General features: G+C 38.8%; 1 protein-coding gene across 22 annotated transcripts in view; it reads left to right on the forward strand.

Moving 5' to 3' along the window:
- LOC18430636 (G-protein coupled receptor) overlaps window positions 1–20,945 on the forward strand; it is a 66,607-nt gene that overhangs the window by 36,618 nt on the left and 9,044 nt on the right. For 4 of the 22 annotated variants that reach the window (XR_016051048.1, XM_020665106.2, XM_011623751.3 and 1 more), the window contains 6 exons: window positions 2,814–2,862; window positions 9,763–9,856; window positions 9,972–10,024; window positions 11,315–11,399; window positions 11,484–11,586; window positions 11,658–11,750. Coding sequence is in view for 12 of the 22 variants with exons in the window: in XM_020665106.2 (XP_020520765.1) it covers window positions 2,814–2,862; window positions 9,763–9,856; window positions 9,972–10,024; window positions 11,315–11,399; window positions 11,484–11,586; window positions 11,658–11,750 (477 nt within the window). In the remaining 10 variants the exon portion in view is untranslated. Of the gene's footprint in view, window positions 1–428; window positions 541–1,893; window positions 2,356–2,813; window positions 2,863–3,688; window positions 5,170–9,762; window positions 9,885–9,971; window positions 10,025–11,314; window positions 11,400–11,483; window positions 11,751–20,945 lie in introns of those variants that run through there. The other 18 variants (XR_016051056.1, XR_016051051.1, XR_016051049.1 and 15 more) reach the window with 11 other exon arrangements.

A 20,945-nucleotide genomic window follows, 5' to 3' on the forward strand; every position in this document is an offset into this window, starting at 1 on the left:
AGTTACTCGGCTGAGTCTTAGAACACTGACTACGACATGAAACGAGTGTATCGGAAAATCAAATTGGTTCTATGTGTGGGAGGTCAACAATTGAGGGTAATTATTGAAGTTTAGGGAGACGAGAAAAGACCTCCACATGGTCTTTGCTGATTTACTGAAAGCATACGATAGGGTGCCTAGAGAGTTAATTTGGTTGGTGTTGGAAAATAAATGAGTCTCTAGAGGATATATTGACATGATGAGGGATATGTACAAGGGAGCGCTAACTAGTGTGACGAGTGATGATAACTAATGGAGAGACTAATCAGTTTCTTGTGACAGTAGGCCACACCAGGGGTTAGTGTTGGGCCCATATCTCTTTATTTTGGTTATGAATGAGTTAACTAGGCATATGCAGGATGAGGTGCCATGGTGTATGTTGTTTGCAGATGACATAGCTTTGATTAATAAAAGTATAAAGACGACATCAACACATAGTTAGAACTCTGTGCACCATCTACCTTGGTGATCCAGAGTGGAGTGTACCAAAGTCTTTCGAAGGTGATCCCTAACCAACTTGTTCCTGTAAAAGGCTTCCTTTTGTTCTTGATTCACTTTGATTTTGTAATTCTTTTTCTTTTATGAATAATTTTTTTTATGGTAGTAAGAGTGGATCCTTAGATTGTAGTATAGTTTTATTTTATTATTTTTGAATTGTAAGTGGCCTATGTAAGTAGACTTGCTTGAATATTTATAGAATTTTGTTTTGAAAACTTATCTTTGATTGATTTGCATTGCTCCCTTTGAAAAACTGACATATAAAAACTTGCTAGGCACTCCATTTCTTGTGCATCATTTGTTAGATCTTTTCCAAAATGGCTTACTACTAAGTATTTTGTGCTTGAATGCCTATTCCATGGCCAATATCGACAATAATATGATTCCACAACATATTCGTAGAGATTTTAAAACTACATTAAGGGTTCTTTCATTGCTTCCTTTGCCACTCAGAGTAGCAAGTCCTAGAAAATGTTGCTAGTTACCCTCTAAACTCCATGGAGTCTTGGGTTGGATGTGTGAAGATGTGGTTGTAGGGTTTCTCTTTTGGAGAATCAATTCATGTTATTTCTCTCCTCTCCCACGGACAATTACATTAGGATGCAGTTGGCATACGGATGCAGTTGGCATACGGATGCCTTGGTAGGTGTAGAGATAAGGTGCCCTTCAAATTTTATCATGGTATATAATTTTGATGTAAAATGTTATTAAGATTATCTCAAAATCTATATTTATATCTAATTATAAAATTTTAAATTTCAAAAATGGTTAAAATCAAGTAGATCTATAAACATATGAAAATCTTGAAAACAGACGGTGTAGATAATATGTTGTAAAATGCACTTTTTTTGAGACTTAAAATCTTTTTATTTTTCATAATCAATCAAAGGGTTTTTCAACATTAAAACTACCTTTTCCAATGCATTTTTGAGGGGCATCTGTAGTTCTACATTATAAGGTAGCATCCTTATATAAACTTTTTCCATTACATAATTCAATATCATTATGAGAGGATCCATTAGCTGATTGGTCAAAATGTTCAGAGCTGGTTGGGAGTCAGTCAATCGCTTGGATGCTGCATTTTTCTTATATTTTCCTTAATGCATGAGTGATCAAAGGCAACCATTATAGGCAGCTTTATATTTTATGGTTTGCTAGCTCATACTTAGTCTAGCCCAAGGTCCCTCACTTTATAGATCTTAATCTCTCTTATACTCTTTCATCTGTCACATATTAGTTTGCTGTATTTTAACTATGACAGGATGATATACTTAATTACCCAACTTTTCTGGTAAATATATATGACGAGATGAAACACTTAAAGAGTATGATGCCATTCATTTCTTTCTTCCTCAGCTGGTGTCAATTCTTGGCCGGAAATCAAAGTGGCTTGCTGATGCAAATCTTATGCCAAGGAGATGATTATGATTTAACATTTGGTGATGAATTCACTGAGTGATTTTTCGAATGTTAGTTTGACGGAATATACATTATACATAGTAAATACAGCTGGTTGCTTTAGTAGTTGTCCACAATCCGCATGGATCTACCAAGTAGAATGAAGCCTCCTCATGCGTGAACCTAAAGGAGATGCACTAGTGTGAAATAAACAAAGGGCCCCATATGACAAATGACAAACATGGTCAGACAATTGTGGTTCTTGCTAGCTTCTGTGACCCAAATACAATGTGAAGACCTTCCTTGCTTTGCCTTGTTCCACACAAATCCTCTCACTCAGATATCCGAAACCATTTTCCAAGCATGACTTAAACTTGCAGACTAGCTTAATCTTGTTCAAAAGCAAAATTTTGCTCTATGGTAAATCTTCTCTACTATAAATAATGAACTGGAACTACTTATCTCATTTCCGTATTGCGTAGTACCTGTATCCAGATTTTGGGTTTTAAACTTGGATGAAACCTTGGTCATCAGTAATGTGGTAGATTAATGGTATTATAGAAACTCTTTCAAGGCACTGAAAGTCCAGTTTTGCTATGTAATGATTAGTATGGTGGTCTTACTATTGCATGGATATCTTATTTGCCTATTTTATTTGATTGTTGCATGCAAGTTTCATGTTATTTTATTCACGTAGTGAAATGTCTAATTATTAAACATACATAGGGATATTCTATTTCCTTTAAACATAACACAGAATTGTGTCTTATGCTTCATGTCTCTAGCTGTTCCACTATTTCTGGTTGCTGAAAAAAGAATGCTGTTTTTTTTTTAAGTGAAACAGGTTTTTCTGACATTTACTCTTTGCTATGTCTTAGAGAAGCGTGGCTGCGTATGCAGTGTATCCTATGATGGTACAATGTGCAGGTTTTTCTTCAACTCAGCTCAGTAGCATATTTAGTCCTCAAGACATAGTCCTGAACCATGAATTGGCTAGGAACATGTCACGCTTCTATGCCTTTTGACTTGGGCTGACTAGGCTGGGCAGTCTGCCTTGACACTCCAGCCTTGGACTGGTGTAGCGCGCCAACACATATCAATACTTTGGCACCTGTTGACACCTCTAGACCCAGGGAATGATAAAAATAATATATATCCTCAAGCTTTGGTTTGAACTTAAGGCTTCATGCATTGAAGCTGTATGTTCTACCCCTTCAGCAACCACTTCCTTGTGGGATGAATTAGGAAGTTTTATTATGTATACCTAGTTATTTTATGTTGAAATAAGGGAAGTTTATCAAACCACGCAATTAACTTCTAACCATATATTTTGATCTAGTTTCAAAACCTCCTCGAATGACGCATTATGGTTCAGAACTCAGAAGTTGTGGGAGGGCACTGTACAAAATATTTCCTCCCTCACAACCAAGTGGGTTTCAAGAAAACCATTTATCTGTCAAAACCTATCTCGTCAAGCTCTCGCAAACTCTCCTCTCTTTCCCCTCACTCTCCTCTCTCTCCCCTTTGTTCTCTCTTCCTCCTCGCAAAAGCCTACCTCTTCCAAACCAGTCTCTCTCTCTATGAATAAAGCACCAACATCCTCTTCTCTCTGTGCACCCCGACTGCTCATCTCCTCCTCTCTCTTCATCCTCATTGTCAATGCCACCCTCTTGTCTGTTCTCTCGATTCTCTGGAATTTTCCCCACCCAATTTTTCTTATTTCCTTTTGATTGCTGCCATAATCCTCACCAAGTGGTCAACAACTTGGCCATGGCGGTGAGTGATATGGAGAACTGCAGGTGAATTGCAGCCATTTGGAAGGCCCTTATAGTAAAGAGGGAGAGAAACAGCTTCTTCTCTCTTAATCTCTTTGCATAATACCCTCAGCTTGGTTGCACTTGGGGCCCTGTTTAAGTAAAGGGTTGTCAGAGCTTGGTATTATTTCTCAGCGCCTTTCTTCTATTATTTTGGACGAATACTTTATGGGAGGGGCTATTGCTCATCTCCATATACACCACTATGACCATGCTTGATTTCGTAATGTGGAGTGTGTTCCAGTAGAGCTGCAAGCCTGATTATCTCTCTGAGAATGAGAGCATTTATCCTCTCAAATGAGAGTATTAGATAATGAAGAAGGGGTGAAGTCTATGCTCTTAGAAGACGGGGCAAATATGACTCATGGTGGGTTTTGGTCTGCTTTTGTTCTTTTGTACTGATGATGGATCTCTCACTTGGAAGTTGGAAGTGACCCCCATAGGAGGAACCTGGTTGTATATGGTGGTTTTTTGTGTACAAGAATACATCGTCATTGTATTGTAGCTTGTTACATAAAAATAAATAGAAAAGTACTGTTCAATGCTATTTTCAAGCACTCTTCAATGTGAGAGACTTATTCGTTGTCAAAAGAAAACTCTCTTCTCCCCCCCTTTTTCCCAAATTTGCTGTCAACATTTTTGATGCTAAGTTTAGTGAGAGAAGATTTGGTTGGGTGTTTCCAAATTGAACTGTGTGATTCTTTGTTTTTGGTGGGGGAGGTGCGGTTTTGGGGTTGAATGTTAATTGGAGGAGAGAGAATTGGGGGCTTGGTTTTGAGAGAGCGAGTGAGAAAATAGGTTGGAAGTGGTTTTTCGCAAAGGCTGAGAATGAGAGAGCTTCTTCATGGGGGATTGTTGAGTGTCACATCTAGGTAACAATTTCGAGGCTTTGATTAGCTCCTATAGATCAAGGGGGATCTCAATTTGGCTTACAAGTAGAGGGAGATGGTTAAATGGTATTGAGGAGTAAGTGGGTTTCTCTTTATCATTTTGAAGGATATGTGGTTTTCTTAAAAACCACTTGGTTTTAGTGGAGTGATGAAATTGGAAAGTGCCCCTCCCACAAGTTTCCCACAAGCTCTGATGCCTGATGACGTGTCATTTGATGGGCAAAAGAAAGGGGAGAGATGTTAAACAGTGCATCTCTTCGGTGTGATAAATTTCTGTTAAAACAGGCAGTGTACAGGTGTGTTGATGTATCAACATTTCAAGCTGAAGTACTAAGACGCCTGCCACTCATGTTCGATGCCGTGTTTGTTTTGGTGTCCACGTAATACTAATGCGAGTCACTCAGACTCAATGTGCTAAATCAACCATGACTTGTCCACGTCATTTAAAAAATTGGAAGAGGAAATTGAGACTTTATTGAGTCTCATATAACTTGGCAGAGGCTTGGTTCTGCTGATTCAAGTCTAGGCATGTAAGTTTTGAAACTGTGAAATGAACCCATTGCTGATGAATGCATAATAATATCGAAGGAGTGCGATAAAAGCTCCATAAATGTTGAAAATTAGTTGAATACTCAAAACATTCTACAAATATAAATTCCATTCCCTGCAGTAAGCTATTGCTTTTTAAAATATTTTTGACATTGTACCTTTTGATAAGGCTGTGTATGCACTAAATATAGTGAACTTCCTACGGTACTTTCACTTCAACCCAACTGTCTGATTTCAGCGAAGGATGGCTGGGGCAATGTGAAAGTACTGTAGGAAGCTTCACTTTATTCATTAACTACATTTCGTTTGATAACATCTCTCTAATTTCTTGTGCTAAATTTCTTGTCTATCGTCATGAAGTTAGTTCTCTTCTGTGAATTATTTCATTGATATGTTTAACTTGTAAGGAACAGAGATTGTTATTCCTTTCTTTTTGTGAGAGTTATTCATGATAACAAGACGAAGGGCAAAACTATTTTCATTTTTAATTTTTATTCAATTTCAGGTGCTGTATATTTTAATTTTAGTATTTATTTTTAGGATTTTAAAGTTTTCTTAGGGATTCCAGGGTTTTGTTTTTTACATTTTTAGGATTTTTGGGAGTTTTTAGAAAAGTACATGGTGTTTATGGAATATTTTGTTTTATCAGGGGAAAAAATTGTCATTATGAGCTTTATTTTAAGTTGAGACTGTTCTACTCATTTTACTTTTGGTTAGGGGGCATTATTGACTTTGTGACTGAAGTATTGAATAAAAGAGAGGTACGTGGATTTTTATGGGGAGATTCGCCTGATTTTTAGAGAAAAGAGGTATAAGGAAAAGGAAGCTATTGCTCCCTTTAAGGTTTGAGGAAGAAATCCTGGGTTCCATCTATTTATTACGTATATTTAGCCTGATTTTTGTTTTTTTATGTTCTTCTATCAATTTTCCTACATCAATTTGTTATAAGAGCTTTGATTTCTTTAACAACAAGGGTAGGGAATTATGGCCAAATCTAGAGTTTGCAGATTTTTGGCTAGGGTTTTCCAAATTCAACCAGGATCTTGCTAATTTGAGCGAGGTTTTGTTCATTCTATCCCTAGGGTTTGTGATTTCGATAAACCCCTGACAGCGAAAAGGGACCGTGGAAGGGGGCTTTCCTCTGTCTACCTCATGATCCTGGAGACGAGGTGATTGAAGACCTTAGAAGGCATTGTTTAGCAGCTTATGCAACAACTCGCAGACATCACTCATGGGCAAGAGGGGGATCTTTCCACTATGAAGATATTGAATTTAATCCTTTTCGCTGCCGTGCTTTGTCTGAAGAGTTGAGTGAAGAGAAAGTGATAGAAGACCTAGACGTGGGGAACATCCTTTAGAATTTTCGATTTAAAGGAGGACATTCTTGATTTTGACATAGGAGACAAGCTCTAAGCTAAGCAAGCTATAACTTCTCCCTCTTTAAATGCTACCAAGAACAGGGAAACCAACAATGTAACCTGGCAAGGAAGACTAGTCAGCGAAAGAATAAGCGAATGAAATAGAGTGGTTATTCAAAAGGCAGTTTTATCTAGATTAGCTGGTTGTAGATTGGGATTCGCTACCAATATTCATTACATAATCAGATGAACAACAAGATTTCTTAGGAGTTCCGATTTATGATGGCGTTCAAGTCGAAGATCTCAATTAGTCAATGATATCAAAGAGTTGGAGTACTCAAGAGATTTAGGGCATTGGAATTAGAGTAGCGCTGCGGAAGCACAATTAACTTATAAACTGCAAATTGTGACCCTGGATTCAGAGAAAATAGATGTTGAGAAATCCTATAAAGGCCATGTGAACAGTGCTGTGAATAGTATCATGAATGCTAATGTGAATAGTATCGTGAACGGTACTATAAACAGTGCTATGAACAGTAAAAAGCATCAAAACTCGAGAAAGAAAGGGAACAGAAGAGGAAAACAAATAGAGAAGAGAGAAAATATGAAAGAGAAGAGAGGAGACAGTGACATGAGATTCAATCATCCCATGCCCCACTAATATTTTTATTTTTAATGTATGTTTAGGGTTTACAAAGGACAAAAAATACCCTAAAAACGAATACATATCCTAAAGTGTATAAAAATGATAGAAATGCCCCAATACACAAAACAAGTTATTCTTTAACACTCCCCCTCAAGTTGGAGCATAGATGTCACCCATGCTTAGCTTGGAACTAATGTCCTAATATTGGTTACGACTATGCGCCTTGGTGAATATATCATCCAATTGGTCTGACAACTTCACTATGGGGTGGTTATTTGCTTGCTGGTCACTTTCTCATGAATGAAGTGACAATCCAGTTCAATATACTTCGTTTTTTCATGAAAAATTAGATTGCTCCCAATATAAGTGGCTGCTTGATTGTCACAAACCATCTTCATTGGTTCAGTAATTGAAAAACCCATTTCCTGCATCAGGGCTTTCATCCACGTTAGTTCACATATGGTATAGGCCATAGCTCTATACTCAATCTCTGCACTAGATCTGGACACCACAACATGATACTGAGAATTACAACTCTAAATTTCTCTCTTTGCTTTTTAAGACGTTCCATATCATTTGTTAGGGGTTGATAGATATTCAACTCTTCCCACATACCTTGAACAAAGCTATAATAATCACTGAGGCTTTTATCTCCTTGCTGTAAATGACATAAACTAAAATTGATAAATCCAGAAATATTTTTATCAGAGTAGTATATTTTCTTTACAGCTTCCCACACTTCCTTAGCAGTATCATAGAACATAATATCAACATTCACATTCCATACTTGTCCATAATCATGTCATAATCTGATAGTTCTCCCTAAGCCACTCATTTTACCCACATTCCAACTCTTTGGGCCATATTTAGTTTAAAATTTCATCTTACCCCTTCTGCCCAGAAAAACTTTTATGGATTGGGCCCATAAAAGGTAATTGGACCCATTTAATCTTTCAGAGATAGCTGAAATTCCTATTATGTCATTGACATTAGAAATTCCAAGTTTACTTTCCTCGGCCATAATACAACAATCTCAAATGAGCAAGGTATGAATCTATATGTCAGGTCCCACACTAAAAACACCTCAAAAACTTGCTGGAAATTTATAAATCCAACAATTCACAAGCACAAAACAGCGGATAGCATAAAGCTCTTTCCATTATAACTCACGATGAAACCCCAAAACAAGTCATTCACAACTTGTTCAACACCCCCTGCGGCATTTCACACTTGTTTCTCTCGGCTTTTCACAATGGCACAAACATGTACAACACACAAATGCCACCATGTTGGCCTCACACACACACAAAGGAATATTTCTTGACGAAATCAGCACGAAGAGAATTAGGATTTTCCCTCTCTCCTTTTTTTAGAAAAAGGTAGCTATTTCTTTAAAGAAGAGAGGAGACAATAACCAAATCAGTGCTCTGATACCATATCAACATTACTGTGAACAGTGTCATGAACTATGCTGTGAACATTACTGTAAAATGTTGTGAAGAGTGCTATGAATAATACTGTGAACAGTAAAATGTGTTAAAACTAGAGAGAGAAAGGGAAGAAAAGAGGAAAAGAAAGAGAGACAAGAGGAAATATGAAAGAGAAGAGAGGAGAGACTGACATTAGATTCAGCCACCCCATGCCCCACTAATCTCTTTATTTGTAATGTTCGTTTAAGGTTTGCAAGGACAAAAATACCCTAAATGAAAATAAGTATTTTAAAATATATATAAATAACAGATATGCCCCAATACGCAAAACAAATTACTCTTTGACAGGCCAGAAAACTGAGTTTGACGTTTCCTACTCAATTGTTAATGTGGCTTCAGGGGATAGCTGAATTTGATATATTTGTGTCTATTCCTCAATATACATATCAGGATCTGTTTCTTGATGATTTCTTACCACGAATAATTTTTGATTAAACTAAGAAGAAGGTGGTTTTGATGATGGATTCATCTTAACCTATTTCAGAACTGAAGAACAAGTTTTCTCCAACTAGGGGAGGTTGATGCATGACAAATCTATTTTAATTTTTAATTTTTATTCAATTCCAAATATTATATTTTAATTTTAACTTTAGTGTTGACTTTAGGGTTTTTAAGTTTTTTGGAGATCCCATGCTTATTTTACATTTTTAGGGTTTTTAGGAGCTGTTTAGAAAAATACTTTAGTGTTTATGGAATAATTTATTTTATCGGGGATAAAATTGTCATTAAGAGTTTTACTTTAAGTTACTCATTTTAGTTTTGGTTAGGCGGCATTATTGACTTTGTAATTAAAGTATTGAATAAAAGAGAGGTGTGTGTGTTGATCCCTATGGGAGATTCACTTGATTTTTTTCAGAGAAAAGAGGAATAATGAGAAGGAAGCTATTGCTCCCTTGTTAAAGTTTGACAGAGAAACCCTAGTTTTCTTCTTCTTGTTGCGTGTATTTGGCCTGAGTTATTGTTGATTTCTGTTTTTCTGAATGTGTTCCTACATCACAAGAAGATAACCATCACTAGTCTTATTGTAAAATTTCTTATAAGCGGACTCTTATTTATTATCTCACTTTTCTTCCCATCTAGGGTTCTTGTTGAGCTGGCTATTTCTTGTGGTCATCGTGGTTCACGAGTTTTTGAGGGTTTCACAGTTGGATTTCATCCACGATCATGGGAAGTTGTATGAACGTTTTCTGCTTATCATAGTGGTGCCTCTTCTTTATTTACTTCTTGATAAATTATTCTATGATATTATCAAGTTGGCAATAATAACGGTTTGCGTTATGATCTTTTAGGTTTACAATGGCATGACTCAGATGGGTTTTGAAAAGCCTTATCATGAATTCAGGTTAGGAATTACTCTTCTTGAACTTGTTGAAAATTTCACCATTGTACTTTTCTTATACAACCATTAAATTTTCTGTATTTTATTTTGTTTAGGGATAAACTAGAATTGGCATGATTAAGGAGACAGTTTTAGTGGCGAATTCCAGCATGTTTATTTCTGGTGAAGATCAGAAGTTTTTTTCATTTTTCCCTTCTTGATTCTGCATTAATGATCTCCTGAGAATGTGGTTGTAAATTTCAATTTGATGCTGAGGAAATTCCTAAGGGGATCTAGATTTTGACTCTTTTTTGGCTGTGCTCTAGTGCAACTGAAAAATTAAAGAGGCTTAAGGTGAATTGTTGAGATTTTGAAATATTTATACTCGCTTTTGAAGTAAAACCATCAATTTTGTACATACTGAATATATTGAGGATTGCAATGTGAAGTTTTATCTTTAAAAATTTTCAAATATCTTTTTTCAAGATGGTGTTTGGGTTATGCTCTTGACTAGTTCCTTCTCTTTTTCTACTCCAAATGAGGGTTGAACTCAAAAGAAATTACAGACTACCTTACTGACATGCCAAATAGCTAGTTGGCCTATGGCAACTCATTGTCAAACTAACTCAAATTTTGCACTATCAGTAGAGCCTCAAAAGAAGAAACAGAAAACAATAAACGAAACCTGTTTCTATTAAGCGTTTCATGATCAGTTACATTTACCGGATTGATACATTCATGAACTCAGGCAGGCCTTAGAGAAAAAGTAGAATAACCTGATTGTTCAGAACCAGCTAAATGAGAGAATTTGCTTTTTTTGTTTAAGCAATTTACGGTCACTCCCAATGCATTGCCATGCCTCCATCCCTTTACTTATCTGCTATTTCAATATTGGGTGCTATATCTGTCTTGGTTACTTTTAAAACATATGTAAAATCACAAGATAATTGTTTTGCAAGCTTTGTGACGGTCATCTGTACACTAGAAATTGAATGATACTTAGCTAGCGAAGCATTTTAGGAATGCATAAACTGCCAATAAAGGATGTGTACTACTGTAGAGGATGTTGTGTGGAGAGTTATTAGTGGGCTTCTGGTGCTATACATGCATTTATGTCCATGGACTCCTCTTTCCTAGTTGTTTTGATCAATAAATTCTGCCCCGTCGTTATTGATTCTTTAGGTAATTCCCTACTTATATGATTCTTCTCTGAAAAGGATGTTGATAACTTTTTCTTATTGCCTAAAGAAAATTCAAGTCCATTGTTTTTTTTAACCCATCCTACATATCTTTAATGCTTTTCAATGTTTACAGCTTTGGAACAGATCAGACTATAGTATCTCTTTATCTTACTGCAATTTCTACTCTTTCCAATTTGGTTGGAAAACCAAGCTTTGAGGTATAAATTTAATCTTGTTTCCCTGTTTGTTTGGTCCCTGCATCATCACCTAGTTTTTTATGTTTTTGTTGCGTCATGGAACAGGTTAACCCAAGCAAAGGTTTGGAGGTTAAACTGTCAGGCTCAGGGGCAAAAGGGAGCCCCCCAACAACGTTGTCACCTACCATACTGAATGTGAATTGGAGATGTATTGTTCTCTTATTTGTTTTCATTTGCTTCATCTGAGGACACCTGAATTCATAAATCTTCAATTTACAGGTGATAAAGCTAACAGCAGCCCATATGAAGTTGTTTTTACCATCCCAATAGATGGTTATGAGCCTATCAAGTTCTCTCTGACAAAAACATGTGGTACTTTTTCTTCTGTTGCCTTTTAGTCTTGATATATATTGATTATACCAGTAATGCTCTTTGCTTATGTTTAATTGCTTTGAAAGCTCCTCTTATTTATTTATTTGTAAATCAATGTCTCCAATCAAATGATACCTTCACGAAGACCTTTGATTTAAACCGAAAACAGAGCTCTCCAAATTACAATTGTGTTTTTAATTTTACAAAATTGCATTTATTGCTAAAACGATCTCATTTTGTCCTACCTGACTTGTATGGTGGTATTCTTTGACTTGTTCTAAAGAAGGCACTGGAATTATTAAAAATTTTTCTTGTGCATGTAGGTAGTATTTCTGTATGTATTTATGTATATACCATTTTGAATTGAAGGAGTAAACACTTTTCTATTTTGTTTAGACATGGTATTAAGGTCCAAGTGTGTCTGCAAGTGATGAGCTGGAATTCTCCATAGAAGATCATCTATATGGAATTTACTTAGTGCTCCTTGTTTCATCACTTCAGAGTTTTGTGATTTGTGTGGTTTTGAGTAATTCCCTTGTTGATTTGATCTAGGGTTTGACCTTGATTATGGCTAGCTGCATTGTGTAGTCATATTGTTGAATCTACTCTGATATTCATAACATAAATTTGATACTTCAATCTCACAAAAAAATATAAAAAAAGAAAAACATTCTCACTGAAGAATTCATTCGGTCATTGTTGCAATAGATTATTTGATGAGATAGGGATGAACTGATTGTCGCCCACATCACAATGATGAAGGACAAAAGCAAGACTCCTAAAAACAGAATGTTTTACATTGTACACTTAAGTCCTTATATGTGCCATAGATGAATACAACATATGCGTAGTACAAAAGTATACATAGAGGACAAATGTACCCTTATGGGTCACACATCTATCTAGATTCGCCCACAAATTTGTGCATGAATGTCATGAATACCCAACTTCCTCATAAGTTCTTGCAACCGTGCCCAACTCCTCCACTAAAAATGTCAACAGGTTGTTCAGAGGTTCTTTCATGAGGAGTGGAGATACTCTTTGCAGTTACTTTGTCGTGTGCTTAGTGAGAGTCAACTTCATTGTGTTTAGTGCACTTGTGGAATACTAGGTCAGTTGCTATGTGTATGGTAGCCTGATTATCACATTAGATTGGGATAGACTCTTGAAGAGGAAAACCACTTCAAATGTTGTTGATACAGGGCCTAAGATACTCCTCTAACTTGCCCCCTGCTCTCTTTTCCATTCAAGAACACAATTGAGATTGCTTAGAACAAAACATTTTGCACACAAAATCCTTCACAAGTATAACATGACTAGTGCATAAAACCTACACAAGTTCTAGTGCATAAAACCTACACAAGTTCCAGTACAACTGCTTAGAATGCAATATCAGTCTTGCATTCAGTTAACTTGTATGTTATTGAAGTCACGAAAAAAAAATGGACCATGGAAAGCCTTAAAACAACAAGAAAAAGTTGCCCAAGATTACCTCAAGGGACTGGCACATCCCATTCAGGATTTCTGCCATCAAAGTGCTGGGACCAATGTCCTCCGTGCTCCAAATTTTGGGAAGCCAAGTAGGCTATCAAACTCTCCCTAAAAAGATAGGAATAGAACCTGATTTATAATGAATGGGGCTTCTGTAAATCAGTAGGAATTTGTGCTCCACAATGTATTTCAATGATGCTAGAAACATAGGTTTCATTAAGGCAAGAATCCAAGACAAAGACATTCATCTTTTTAGCTTTAATTTCCCCAGCCTTATAGGTTTTCTATGCTTATCTCCCCCTCATCTCGTTTTTCTCTCAATCTGTCTATAATCTCAACCCCTGCATATATACTTGGAGCACCCTGCTTGTGGGATGCCTTCTTCCTATAGATCTTTTGTAATATACTTTCTCTTATATATATAAACGTTAGCACTTTTCAAATAAAAATGAGAAAGAGAGAGTCAATGTAGTCTTCAATAATTTCCTTTTTATTAGATACAATTGGTTGGGCCTCGATCTCGTCGGGGTTAAGGACCGTGAATGGGGACCCGGATGTGGGGTCCAACCCGAGATCGCTCTCTCGGAAACCGCTGTGTGTGGTGCGCGTTCGGATAGGTATCAACTAGTGAGAGAGAATTATGGGGTGTGAGGTGGGACGTACCTCACGGTGGGTTTGTGACACGCTCGGGCTTGCAGAGACCCTCTTAGATCACGACTGAAAACCCCCTAGCCTGAGTCTGGTTCGACTCTGGCTCCCTTGCTGCACTCTGCGCCTTATGAACACACATGTGTAAGATGGACAGACAAGTGGGTTGGAAGACCCTGACTTGTCGTTAAATGAGTGATTTATTGAGAGTATAATGGGGGGAAAGATAAAGGAGATGGTGAAGAATAAAGGACCACTTGTTAGTTTGACAGCCTTTCGGCATCATCTTAACAAATAGCCCCATAGTGGTAAAAATAATAATTATATTATTGATAATAATAACAATAATAAAATATCTCATGGAAGGGGTAAAGAGAGAGAGAGAGAGAGAGAGAGAGAGAGAGAGACAGAGAGAGAGAGTACTGTAATAATGAAAGGGAAGAGGACGAGAGATATGGGGGTGGGAGAGAAGTAGAAGATGAGAGATAGAGATGAGAGAAGAAGAGATGAGATGAGGAGGAGAAAACATGAAAGAGAGGGAGAGATTGAAAAGAGAACGTAAAAGGGGGAGTGAGAGAGAAAGAGAAAAGACTACGAGGGGGAGACGGAGCAAAGATAATAGAGAGAGAGGATGAAAACGAGGGAGAGAGAGGGTGAGAAATCGAGAGAGAGAGAGGGGAGGAAAATCGATAGATCTCGAGAGAGAGATTGGGAGAGAAAGAGAGTGACCGAAATCGAGAGAGAGAGTGGGAGAGAAACTGAGAGAGAAGAGGAAAACCGAGAGAGAGAGTCAGAGAAATCGAGAAAGAGAGAACGATTGAGAGAGAGATTGAGAGTGAGAGTGAGAGGGAGAGGGAGAGAGAAATCGAGAGAGAGAGAGATCGAGAGTGAGAGGGAGAGAGAAGCCAAGAATAAGAGACTAAATCGAGAGAGAGTAAGAGAACTTGAGAGAGAGGAACTAAGAGAGAGAGTGAGGGAAACCGAGGGAGAAAGAGGGACGAGAAAAGCCAAGAGAGAGAGAGAATAAGGGAAAATGAGAGAGAGAAGAGGAAAACCAAAAGAGAGTGAGAGAAAATGAGAGAAAGAGATAGGAGAGATCGAGGGAGAGAGAGTGAGAGAGAATGAGAGAGGGAGAAATTGAGAGAGAAGAGGAAAATCGAGATAGAGAGAGAAATCGAGAGAGAGAGAGAGACCAAGAATGAGAGAGAGAGAGAAATTGAGAAAGCAAGGAAAATCGAGAGAGAGAGTGGGAGAAATCGAGAAAGAGAGAAAGATCGAGAGAGACCTAGAGCGAGAGGGAGAGAGAAATCGAGAAAGAGAGAGGAGGAAAATCGAGAGAGTGAGAGAAATCGAGAAAGAGAGAGAAAGATCGAGAGAGATCGAGGGAGAGAGAAACCGAGAGTAAGAAAGAGTGGGAGAGATCAAGGGAGAGAGTGAGAGAAAACGAGAGGGAGAAACCGCGAGAGGAGGAAAATCGAGAGAGAGAAATCAAGAAAGAGAGACCGAGAGTGAGGGAGAGAGAAATCGAGAAAGAGAGTGGGGAAGAGAGTAAAATTGAGAGAGTGAGAGGAAGAGAGAGTAAGACCGAGAGAGTGAGAGGAAGTCTAGAGAGAGAGAAGAGAAAAGCCGACAAGGAAAGAGAGTAAAATCGAGAGAGAGAGAAGAGAAAAGCCGACAAGGAAAGAGAGTAAAATTGAGAGAGAGAAGAAAATAACCGATAGAGCAAGGGAGAGAATGGAGGAGAGAGAGTGTGAAAGAGGGAGGGGACCGATGGCTTAGGTTGCCGGTCCGAGTGAGTGGGTGAGAAGGAGAGAGAGAGAAAGAGAGAGGAAAGAGGGAGGGGACCGGTGGCTTAGCCACTGATCCGAGTGAGTGGGTGAGGAGAGTGCACATGAGAGAAAAAGAGGGGACTGGAGGAGAGAGAGAAAGAGAGAGAGAAAGAGAGGGGACTGGGGGCTTATCCCCCGATTCGAGACCGAGAGAAAGAGAGAGAGAGAGAGGAAGAGAGAGGGAGAGAGGGAAAGAGAGAAAATCGAGAGAAAGGGAGAAAGAAAAATAGAGAAAAAGAGAGGGGATTGGGGGCTTAGCCCTCGGTTCGAGATCGAGAGAGAGAGAAAGGGAGAGAAAGAGAGGGAGAGAGGGAAGAGAGAGAAAATTGAGAGAGAGAGGGAGAAGAAGAGAGAGAAAGACAAAGAGAGAGAAAGAGGGGACTGGGGGCTTAGCCCCCAGTTCGAGACCGAGAGAGAGAGAGAAAGAGACGGGGAGAGCGAGAAACCGAGAGAGGGAGGGAAAATCGAGAGAGAGGGAGAAGTGAGAGAAAGATAGAAAGAGAGAAAGAGAGGGGACTGAGGGCTTAGCCCTCAGTCCGAGATTGAGATAGAGAAAGAGAGGGAGAGAGAGAGGGAGAAGAAGAGAGAGAGAGGGGACTTGGGGACTTAGTCCTCGATCAGAGAGAGAGAGAGAGAGAGAAAGGGAGGGTAATGTTGGTTACCTAATTTGAACCTTGGGTCCGTACCGGGGGCTAGGCTCCTAGCCTTCTTGGTGTATCCTTCAAGGTGGGTTGAGTGCCTTGGTGTGGAAATGAGCGTGTAGGGTTAAGGCTTATGCACTAGGGACTATTGAAAGTAGACCTAGGTGTATGGAATAAGGGCTACAGAAGGTGGGAGTGAAGGGTTCTAGGTTGGGAGTGGCAAATCCTAGGTTGAAAGTGGAAGATTCTAGGTTGGAAGTGGAAGGTTCTAGGTTGGAAGTGGAAGGTTCTAGGATAGAAGTGGAGGGTTCTAGGGGTAGTTCTTAATGGGTGAAAGCTTTCTCTCTCCTCTCTTTGGTGTGAAGAAGATAGAGTCCAAAAATCACAAACTAAAGGGAAGCTCAATGTATTTCATTAATTTTTGCCAACACTTTGATCTTACACCCAACCTAGGGTTACAAATGAGTATAAGGTGCTTATATATCATGCCCTTGAAACAAGGGTGGATGACTAAAAGCAAGCCAAATTGTAAAAAATTACTGTTTTTGTGAATTTAAATTGAATCCCGTTTTTAGGGCAAAATGACCCCCACCTAGAATCTTGGAAATGACCGGATGGTTCCCAAAAAGGCACCATAGGCTATGGTGATCGTTTGGGACCTATTTCGAGCTCTTCCAACAACCTTTCGATGAAAATAACATCATAAAAGTGATGGTCTTGGCCAGACAATCATTTTGATATATGATTTAATCCTTGAATTGAGCTTTCAAATCCTTCTTGAAATCTGGTGAAAGATGGGAAACTTGCAATCTTGAGTGCTTAATCTTGTCCATTTCTTGATGTTTTGGGTCGACTTTTTCATCATAGATTGATGGGGAAGCTGTCATGATCATTTCATGATAAAAATGGCTCGATTTGGTTGTTGGATCATCACTTTTCGAATTAGGGAAGTTGACGGAATATGGGATTCCGGTAGCTGAAAAATGTCCCTTTTTGTAACCTCAAAATACGACATCTTTGGTCTTTCATCACATGCGATGTTTACCTCAAATCGAAGCCGTCGACATCATCGTCGCAACGGACCATTTTCAAGACGATCCGAGGCCGTGGCTTCATGATACAACCACTTGATCAAAGGGGTTTCCATCTTGCAAAAATCTGCAACTCGAGTTGTTTTTTATGCAACTTCTCTTTAAGATTTCTACTCTTAAGATTTCTTCTGTCTTGATTGGGCTTAAAACGAAGAAGTTATTGCTCTTGGAAGATGATCCCGAGTTCATAAGGTATGGTTTTTAGAAATGGAAACTGGTTCGCCAAGGGCGCACCAAAATAGTGTAAAACCTACCATTTTTGGGTAAGTTGGTCCTAGAATGGTCTAGAAGCACCTGATTGAGCTGAAATTCGATATCTAGGGGTTTTTGGACGTTCTGAATCCAATGGAAGCAATCTGGTACTCTTAGGGAGTTAAATGCCGTCCCCACATACTTTTTGGGACCAATTCGACACCCTTCAAAATTCTCTAAAAAATCAAGATTTATTCTATTAGTGCTTCCGCAGTCTGCAGGTATTTTGGTACCTGTAGGCTTAGGTCACAATTGGCTTCCTCCTTATTCTTACCGAGGATACAAGTGTCGAAAAATACCTTACAACAACTTGCCCTGCCGAATGACTAAAAACAAGCCAAATTTTTCAAAAATTGAATCCCGTTTTTGGGCCAAAATGACAATTTTGGCTCCACCTAGAATCTTGGAAATGATCGGATGGTCCCCAAAAAGGCATCATAGGCTATGGTGATCGTTTGGGGCCTATTTCGCTCTTCCAACAACCTTCTGGTGGAAATAACATCGTAAAAGTGATGGTCTTGGCGAGACGGTCATTTTGATATATGATTTAATTCTTGAATTGAGGTTTCAAACCCTTCTTGAAATCCGGCGAAAAATGGGAAACTTGCAATCTTGAGTGCTTGGTCTTGTCCATTTCTTGATGTTTTGGTTTGATCTTTTCATCATAGATTGACAGGGAAGCCGTCATGATTATTTCATGATAAAAATGACTCGATTTGGTTGTCAGATCATCACTTTCCGAATTGGGGAAGTTGCTGGAATATGGGATTTCGGTCACCAGAAAATATCCCTTTTTGTAACCTCAAAATAGGGCATCTTTGGTATTTCATCACTTGTGATGTTTACCTCAAATCGAAGCCCTCGACGTCACGGTCGCAACGGACCCGTTTTTAAAATGATTCGAGGTCGGGGCTTCGTGATACGACCACTTGATCAAAGGGTTCTCCATCTTGCAAAAATCTGCAACACGAGTTTTTTTTATGCAACTTCTCTCTAGGATTTCTTTCGTCTTGGGCTATGTCACTGTGCCATATATCAAAACGTACGCGTTGACGAGACGACTTATGAAATTTGGGCATGATTAGGCTTAAAACGAAGAAGTTATGGCTCTTGGAAGATGATCTCGAGTTTAGAAGGCACAATTTTTCCAAAAATCGAATCTGGTTCGCCGAAGGTGTACCAGAATAGTGTAAAACCTACCTTTTTTGGGTAAGTTGGCCAGAGAATGGTCTAGAAGCACCCATATGAGCTGAAATTTGTTATCTGGGGGTTTTTGGACCTTCCAAATCCAATGGAAGCATTCTAGTACCCATCTGAGACCCTGATAATAGGTCTGTAGTTATGAAGCACTTTTTTGGCATGTTAGGAGCCTAATTTGGAAATTGATTTTCCGTTTGGTCTGCTTTAACTTCGTCAGATCACGATAAAACTTGGCGGGTGCTCTTAGGGAGTCATGCTCTTAGGGAGTCAAATGCCGTAACCACATTCTTTTTGGGACCAATCCAACACCTTTCAAAATTCTCTAAAAAATAAGGGTTTATTCTATCAGTGCTTCCGCAGTTCGCAGGTATTTTGGTACCTGTAGGCTTAGGTCGCAACTGGCTTCCTCCTTATTTGCATCGGGGATTCTAGTGTTGAAAAATACGCTACAACAACAACCAAAAGGTTGAAGCCGATACTTAAAGGAAAGGGAAGGAGTGAGAGGTGGAGGAAAGTAACATGCATCAAGGGTGCGGATCCTTTAGGAGCTTGGCTAGCTACTCTTGCACAAGAGTGACTGATTTTCGTGCCCCTTCTGATATTTGTTGGGCCTTAGCTACCCCTCTAGCAATAGCGGCTTCTGCATCCGCCTGAGAGCGAGTAAGTACCATCCCCGTTCAGATGATTTGGAGCATTCCCACACACATTCACATGCATACCATGAGAAGGTAAATAAGAAGAGGAAGGGCTAGTGTTTACCATATGGACCATAGTCTTAGGTCCATGCATGCTCACAGTCCGGAACTCTTCCTCCGCTTCAAGTGAGAATGTGAAAGAGTCATTGGGGTGTCACATGCCACCAAGGTGGCTGTAAATTTCTTCTATGAAGGGGAGACAGTGGACAAGAAGAGGGTCACTTGAGTTGGCATATCAAATTCCATGCAGGCCAACTCAATGTCCTTCACCATATGGAGAAAACTCTCACATGATTACCAATTTTTGAGTGATCCGGCATCAGGCAATCCATGAGCTTCTCATACTCATCACCTTGTGAGAGTAAGATAGAGTATCAAAGGTTTTTTTCATCTTTTCAATTATTTCTTTGGCTGTCCTACACTTTTCATACTCTTTTGCATAAGTATAGGACATAGTGGCTAAGAGCACATTCTTAGCACTTTGATTTTCCGTGCTCCATGTCTCATAGGCATTACGTGTGGCTTGAGCGGCATTAAACGTGGCACATTTGGAGGGTCTTGTGTGATCATGGGTATGAGACCCTCCTCATGGAGTACATATCCCACTTTCCTTCGCCATTCAAGGAAATTCGACCCGTTGAACTTCTCTTCTTTAAGCAATATGGTAACTATCGATTTGTTGGCCATGCGCAAACACTTGAGCAAAGTTCTAATACAATCTAGGACTCACAAAAAGACTCAAAGGGACCTCTCTTAGAGTTTTGGCTTTGATACCACTTGTGTATAGAAACCAATATTCTTGACTTGGACTACAAAAAATACAAGCTAATATACCTTGAAATTTTACAATACACTCACAATTACAACTCGAAAATTCAACTTACAGCCAGGTCACCGTAACCACAGTGAGCTACTTTCATCCAAATACATTCAAATAAGAGGATACAGATCTATTAAGGTACCTTGCTTATGAACAAGACAACTTACAAAAGGAAACCATCAAACTACATATGTATAGTGTGCTTTTGAAATTCAGCATTACTCAAACTTACAAAGAAAAATTATACATCAATGGACTTCATAAAATTCATTATAACATGATCTCTATTACGTCAACATACATATGCTCAAGTGTGCAATGCAACATGACCATGGGAAGCCAATCGGGGCTCTGGAGTGTCCGGTTTATGGGCTTTGGTCTTAGCTATGTGTTACTGGGTTATATGCAATGACATATCTCAAAATCGACCTAATTCATCATCTAATAAAGTGGGAAGTCAAGCATCTACCGATACCCAATTAAAACATGGAAGGATTTGCAGAGATCTAAAGATCAAATCAAGTGGAG

Source organism: Amborella trichopoda, chromosome 3, assembly GCF_054954075.1.
Source record: "Amborella trichopoda isolate Santa Cruz 75 chromosome 3, AtrichopodaSantaCruz75HAP2 v2.0, whole genome shotgun sequence".
NCBI lineage: Eukaryota > Viridiplantae > Streptophyta > Magnoliopsida > Amborellales > Amborellaceae > Amborella > Amborella trichopoda.